Source organism: Austrofundulus limnaeus, unplaced genomic scaffold, assembly GCF_001266775.1.
Source record: "Austrofundulus limnaeus strain Quisiro unplaced genomic scaffold, Austrofundulus_limnaeus-1.0 Scaffold41, whole genome shotgun sequence".
Lineage (NCBI taxonomy): Eukaryota > Metazoa > Chordata > Actinopteri > Cyprinodontiformes > Rivulidae > Austrofundulus > Austrofundulus limnaeus.
The window spans coordinates 2,435,263-2,443,050 of NW_013952443.1; the positions used below are offsets into that span (position 1 = coordinate 2,435,263).

Below are 7,788 nucleotides of genomic sequence, written 5' to 3' on the forward strand. Positions count from 1 at the left end.
GTGCAAATAAAGATAAGAAATCCCTTACTGTAAAATTTGTATTTTTAATGTTGAAAGTGTTCGATAGAAAATAGTGTCACTAGCGCCCCCTTCATTTCCAGAATGCAATAGTCCCATTTCCATATAAGGTATGGGACTGACGGAAAGGTCTGTCACCGCCCCGTTCTGCATGCTGCAGCGAAGTGTACTTGGCTGCAGCCGCTGCTAGAGTGAGCCGCTGCTTCAACCAAAGCTGCTCTCACTGAAAGTCCCGCCCTGCTCTGCTGTGATTGGACAAAACGGCTCTGGACTTTGTCTGATTTGATGAATGCAGTATCCGTTTAATCCTTATATCAGGGTCCCGCTTCAGTCACACCAGTGTGGCTGGATTTATTTATTTATTTATTTATTTATTTATTTATTTATTTATTTATTTATTTATTTAAAGAAATCAGGTCGCACTCTAGAGCCCTGCTAGCTTTTGTTTTGACAGAAAATCTCAGGTACAATCTTAGGTACACAAGTGAGCTTCATGACATTCCATCTGGTGCGCTTTTTCTTTTTTTTGACCGCGCATGCGCACCTGCGCACCACTTATGTGCAACTCTGGTATAAAGATGTTTTCACACATTTAACTGGGGATCAAATTTGCAACTTTTGTTTACATTTTCATATGGTGCCATTCACTTTCACACTGCACTGTGTCAAACAAACTAAACCCTGTGAACAACCTGTTTACTCCCTCACCTGTGGTCATGTTTCACCAAGAACCAGTGAAGGAAACAACACAAAAAGGAAGACACTGAGCGCAACTTCCTTCTACACAAAATGTAAACAAACAATGGAGGGAGGTCAGATTTTAGCAGTTGGAGGATTTCTCTTTTTGGCAAATGAACCAAACTAACACTCTTCAACAATGGGATCAGCATGAGCAGAAGATGATGCAAAACCATGGAGAATGTTGTTTTTCACACAAGGYGACRGAGCCGAGCTCGATTACACATTCACCTGTCCCCAAACGAACAGGACTTTCTAGGATTGATTAAAGGGGACTGAACAGGAGTGGTGTGAATACAGCCTAATACACCTCATCAAACATCACTGAGAAAACACGGCAAACATCACATGGTCCAATTACAACATGTCACTGAGGACAGAGGCCAACAATAAACGTACTACATAAAAGCAAGCATGTTTTCAGACTTATAAGGTAGCATTAAGGATAAAAACCTTCTGTTGTGGAAAAATAAACAAAAAACATTGTCTCAAAGTCATATATCCTTGAATAATTTCTCTTAGTACTCCATATCAATAAATATTCTGAGGCTGTATTATAAAAATGCTCAGTTTTTCTGTTTGTTTGCTTTTAATCGGTTTCTTCTTGTTATTGTTGCTAACCAATATGTACGAGTTGGTACAGATTTGAACTACAAGGTATTTATAAATAAATGTGAAGTGAATCACTGACATCCTTCAAAGAAAAAGCTGAATGAGATCCATCTCAGTCTGTAATTAAGTGAAAACCTACACTCTCAAGGGATGAACAGCAAACATTGGTGTAAAAATGTAAATAAATAACCTGCAGAAGAGAGTAGCATTTGGCAAAATATACAAGCCGGTACTTGTTTAAAAGTCTGGTCAACAAAAGTTTCATTACACGCAGATTTTAATCGCTCGAAAGCGGCTGGATTCTCGACAAATTCGTGAGATTACAGCAAAACAAATAAATCCTTAGTAGGCTTCAAATTAAAAGTGTGGTTRTGGTTCCGTTAAACGGAACTCAACACCAACTTCCAGAACCACATTATTCAGAAAATTGCCTATCCAGTCCAAAATGCAACACAATAATGCCATGGCAACTTACTGCAGACATGAGTTTGGTTAAAACAAACAAGAAAAAGGAGAAAGGACGTTAGAGAGTTTGAAGTGGATACATGACGTCCCTCAATGGATATTTTTTTAGAGGTTGAGGGCAGAGAAGTGAATAATGTGGCTGTTTTCATTTAGTAGACATTGCTTACACTTAAAAAAATGTTTTATTTACAGCCTTTTCTTGCTCCTGCTGTTTGTAGCATCATTAACATTTTACAAGCTTTTAATGCCWCGTCTGGTCTTTTTTGAGAAAACGGGGTCTCATAAAAGGGGCCGAAACGAAATGAACAAACAACAACAATTTATTTTAACTGCTTTGAGGTCATTTTACAAGCTGTAAATGTAAAGCTGWTACATTGTCACCCTGTAAAGGTTTGTCCGTGAACAAGCTCGTCTCGTATGACTAGAAAACTGAAGAGTTGACTGGAGTGAACCAGACCTGCTTTCACGGTGGAAACAGCTTTGGAAGTCACAGCCAGTGTGACATCATGTCATGCAAAGGTTTTAACGCTGGATTTGTGCCGATATCGATGCAAATCTAATGTGTTCCATATGAGCGCCCCCCCACCAGCCCCCCAGTCCCTAAAAGTATGATGTAAAGCAATAAAGTTAAACGTTCAGGAAAAATGTTTCCTCTGTAAAAMTGTCTAGACATCAATCTGAAAGTGCTGGCTTTGAGGGAAGCCCTCGTTCAACAGCAACATGAGCACTAAAGAGTGCTTTTAAAGCAGAACAAAATGCTGACAATCTAACACYAATACAGAACATGTTCTGTCCGAGTGCAGCTGCTACAGAACAGGCAGCTAGAAAAGATCTATTTGGATTCCACGATTTGAAAAGGGTTTTAAAGATGTATTTTTGGAGGAGATATATCTATAAATCCTTCATTTTCACATTTAAATCATTCATTTGGGGTCCATATAAAGGGGAACTGCAACGCTTTGGTCTGAATTTCTCCTTATTGTAACTCCACAAGCCCCTCTTTCACCACTTTTCTGAGGTTTGTCTAAGATCAACTCGACTTGAGGCTGTGTCTTTAAATCCAAATGATCTACTGTAATTTGAGAGAGGTGTTTATGAATATGGCGAAGACTTTATTTTTTGTGACAATTTAGTTAAAAGATGTCAACAAGGGAAGACTTGTCCAGCCTTACATGTTGGACCCAGAGGAGAATGAAGACCACCAAAATGTGRTTGGTACGTGTAGACCTTACTGAGAAGTTCTGTTGCAAAAACATCCTAGAAACTACCTTAACGGGTTGAAAAATGTGACCCAAACGCAATATAAAGATATCTTTACAGCACTAAATTCTAATTTTCTGCACTCCTAGAGACTCCAAGTTCACAACAAAATGCAATTAACAGCTAAAAAAGTGGATTGTGCATGGTATGTCCCCCTTCAAGAAAACTTAAGGGATGRTTTTTATGGCCTGAAATGTTATTTCTGCCAGGACTACTGCAGAGCTCAATAGAATAAAACATAGTTGCCCAGCTTTCTAYTTATTTCTTTTCTCAAACAGGTTTCAGTCCAAGGTTTGGGTCCCTGAAGAGAGAACATTTGGTTACAAAAGGGTCAAAAGGATCAACAAGAGYCTGGACGCTGACTTGAAACCCACCCACCCCACCCCCACTGCACCTAAACTGGACTAATGAAACCTCACGACCTCAGAATGAGGCTGAGGGTTCAACAGGAAAATATGTAGAGAGCCTGAAGGGAAACAAAGAGACATGTTTCATTTAAACATAATTCTTAAGTGGATCACATGTTCTAAATAGACCCAGGTTTGTWTGACCATCTGAACCGATCAAACGTACAAATTCCAAAAAACATTCATCAACATTTGGAATATCTAAAACTGCTTTATTGAAGTTTGAAAGAAAAAAACTATAAAGCTAAATGTAGTTAGGAGAACAACATTAGTTGATGTAGATGTACAGTCAGAGTCAGTTTATGAACATAAAACCACACAAAATTCATTGCGGTTCTGTCTTCTTGTCTACTCTAAACCTCCACCTCTGTCTTTTGGCATTCCTGCCTAATAGCATCATTATTGACTCTGTCCAGCTAAATGCAGACTCCTTGTAATCTCACACAGGCGGGGTGGTTAAGACCAAAAAAAAAAACGTGCTTTGGATCGAAGGGAACAAAAGAGAGAAAAAAAGGAGTTGGGGGAAAAGACGTTGCGCACCAACAAAGGAAGCTTTGAGATGAGAGTCTTTGATCTCGTGGAGAAGGTAGAAACTATTCCTCCATTCCCTCTCATCACTCCACAACCATCTCCTTCCAGCTAATAACAAGCGACAGGAAGATGTAAGCGAGGCAGGCGATCAGCTGGGAGAGACCGGCCTCCACAGCAGAAACAAACATGAAATCCAAATAGAACAAGTCCCAGCACGACGCTGCAGATTGGATTTTAACCTCCTGAGACACTGAAGGCACGTGGAATTAGTAGGACCTAATAAGTACGGTATAATACTCTGTCATGGGTTGTTTTGCCAAAAGCAATGTCCTCATATGAGGCCAGTGGGTCAAGAAAATATCACTTTTTGAGGAACACCCGATCTACCATGCGAAACTTGAAAAACTTCATGATAGCCTTTTCAGGGGTATTATTTTCCTGGTTATTTTGGCAATAAAGCAGCCCATTGTTGACCAGAGCAAGATCAGTTAAGAGCATCACCTTTCAGATTGCTCCTYAGTTTGAAGAACCAGTTTCGTGACATGATGGCAGGAAATCACGGAGCATTCAACCAGAACAACCTTTTAATTGGTTGAACAAATGTATGCCTTGCAAGAAAATAGAGAAAACTGAACGGGTTGAAAAATATGACCCTGAATATAAAGCTATTTTTGCAGCACCAGGAGAGACTAAATTAAACTTTTCTTCACCCCAAATTCATAACAAAATGCATTTAACAGCTAAAATTTGGGCTTTTTTTTAAAGGTCACACTTATTTCAGACAGCCCTACTTCTCAGTACAACTTGTGAAGGATCTTCTTTCTCTCCCTGCAGGACAGAGGAAAGGGGTTGGAGGGGGTTTCCTGATTATGTTCCCACACAGGCCTGACCCCAATATCCAGGCGTCCTCCTGACACGTCTCCGTCACACACCAGGAACACAGACTTAAAACACACACAGACACTCTGGTGTTGACTGGGTCAGATTGCACGGCAAATAAAGAGGGAAGTTCTGATTTAAGAGGCGCCAAGTCAAACAGGAGGGACGGCGTTATCTCAGTAAGTTTTGAAGAAGAAAACGCGTCTTTAATGAAAAGTCCTAACAAAAACAAAACTCTTTCCCATTGAGGCGCTGGCGTGTTGTTGCAAGAGGACAGAAAGCAAAACAGAGAATCAGAGAGGGCAGGGTCAAAACAACATTTGGAAAAATGCTCAGCTACTCCTGCTAACGCTAACCATTTCCTTTTCTCCCCGTTGGGGGTGGGGGGTGGGGGGTTGGAGAACGCGTTCTGACATCCTCGTAAACATCTTGAAAAGCAAACAAACCAAAGTCACTGGTGAAGGACGCATGCAGAGATGAGAGGCTTTTGAAAAGAAGCTGACACAAAAAAATACAATAAAAATCAAACTCGATTGTTGTGTTTCACTTGAAAAACATCAATATTTTTTTTTAAACGGAGCAAAGTCTCTGTAAGTCCTGAAATTAAAGTTCAAATCACTCATTTTTCCGCAGCTGCCATGTTTGAAACTCTTCATCACAGCTCTTCAATCATCTGCTCTAAGGTTTGAAGAAACTAACTCAATTTTTTTTTCAAACTTGCCTGTACTGAACCCATTTCTTCCATGAATAATATGCGTTKACAGGCACAAACCTTCCAGACTAAATGCGTGATTAAGAAAATGGACTTCATAAAAAAATWAATCAGCAGAAAAAACATCTGAATGATTAATTTATGACCTGCTACATTTTATCTGTCTACTAATTAAATGTATTCATCATTCTAACTATTGTTCAACTCCTGAGGGTGACAGATGGAGTATGTTTATGTGTTCCTTTATGCAGCATGAGCAAAAATCTCATGAACCAATGGACAGATTTTAATGAAACTTTCACAAAGTWRTCACTGGGTTTCCATMTACAACAGGTTAACTGTTGAAATYAACCCACATCATCTGGTCACTACAGCTAAACAGCTACAGCAAGCACAAAATTGCTATAACTGTGGTAGTAGCTGAGAATCATCCACAGCTGGTTTTCTGGGAGCTTTCACATTTTGCAAAATCTCACTTTATAGAATGGTATTCTGGATAATGTCATTTAAACTCTAGCATGATGGGCAGAATTCRTTTCAAGGAATGCTACGACTTTAACTTCAGTTTACTGTTGTAGCTGCAGAGAATATTTTTAGATTAAAATGTTTTGATCTTTAATTTAAAGATGTTAAAGCAGAGAAGAAAGCTACACTTAAAGTTCTTTTAGAAGAAAACTGCATAGGACAGGGGTGCCAAAACATTTTCTCTGAAAGGGCCAAAATTAAAATCAATCCGAGGGGGGTGGGCCAAATGCAATAATATAATACACGAAATGCAAATATTTCAAGGAAAGTTGTATTTATTATGATTAAGCTGCAGCCAGTGCGGTAGCCCACTTTTTTTTTTTTTTTGTTTTGTTTTATTCCCAGCCCATGGACATGGAGAAAATTCAATGTTTGCTCAGGCAGCAAAGGCTCTTGGGACTTTTCATTACTTAAAATTTGAGAATATGGGGTCTTATAAGGTGTGCAAATCTAGAAATGAACTTAAATCTAATATAAATGTCTCTTACTTGTATTTTAAGTTTAATCTTAACGTAGTTCAAAGATGAAGTGAGCACCACGAGTTAAGTTTATCTGACTAGAGCTCCTTGTATCTGTAGTTGGACCAATGTTTGAAAAGACTTATCAAAGTGCAAATAGTATTTCTACATAAAACAGGAGATTACAATCTAGTAACCAGGATAACTGCTAGTGGGCCAAATCAAATGGCTTGGCAGGTCAAATTTGGCCCACGGGCACCCACTTTGGGCACCTCTGGCATAGGAGTTTTCAAATAGAGCTGAAATGTTAGGAAATAATATTTTAGAAAGGTTTAAATAGCAGGTTGAATGTTAACAGCTGGACATCTTCCATTTCGTTTGATCAGACACACAAGCCTAATGACGTGATGCAGTCTTTGTCTGCGTTTTTTTTTTTTATTAAAACTTCTGAGGACTTTATTCTCATGACATATTGGCAGTTATTAGTTAWTATGGATTATTTGGCTTGACTGTACAACTCAGTTACCTGAAAGATCTGAGTTAATCATCAGGCTGCAGACAGCAGAGGGAATGATAATGATAGTGACCAACAGGTTAAACATCTGTGTGCAGAGACCCTCCTCATGAGGTGTGCGCAATATTTAGGTGGAACAAACAATAAACTTTAAAAAAAACATTTTGCATAAAGAAATAAATAATTACCCGGGTCATGGAAGGGTACCAGAGCAAAGTTAAACAGAGGTCTCTTCGGYCTGCTCAGGGAGGTCTCTAAGATCTTGGACGCTCCCTCGATGACCTGGACCAGGTCGTCGTACATGGAGCCGGTCACGTCAAAGACGAAAGCCAGGGTGGACGCGCCCTCCGGGATGTCCTCATCTGGACCCCGGGTCCCTGACCTGTCCTCTTCCCCCGCAGCAAAAACCACTGCTGACAGGACCAGCAAAGTCCACATCAACCTGGAGCCCATTTCAGATCCCAGAGTCGTTTCGGGTCTTGGGAACTCTAGACTGAACCCCCACAGAAAGACAGCGACATCAGAACCATGCGCGCGCTGTCAGCTGAGGATGGGAGAGGAGGGCCAGAGTGTGCGCCACTTTCTGCGGAATGTTGCAAAGTCTGTCAGCTGAGAGGGAGGGGGGGGGAGAGAGAGAGAGAGAGAGAGAGAGAGAGAGAGAGAGAGAGA

At 40.1% G+C, this 7,788-nt stretch overlaps 1 protein-coding gene across 1 annotated transcript in view; it reads right to left on the reverse strand.

The window, feature by feature from the left end:
* Window positions 1–7,676, reverse strand: part of hmcn1 (hemicentin 1) — a gene marked incomplete in the record, with an annotated part of 75,365 nt that extends 67,689 nt beyond the window's left edge. The window contains 1 exon segment of the mRNA XM_014007378.1: window positions 7,308–7,676. Within this exon segment, the coding sequence (XP_013862832.1) occupies window positions 7,308–7,572 (265 nt within the window).
* Window positions 7,677–7,788: the final 112 nt, after the last annotated feature.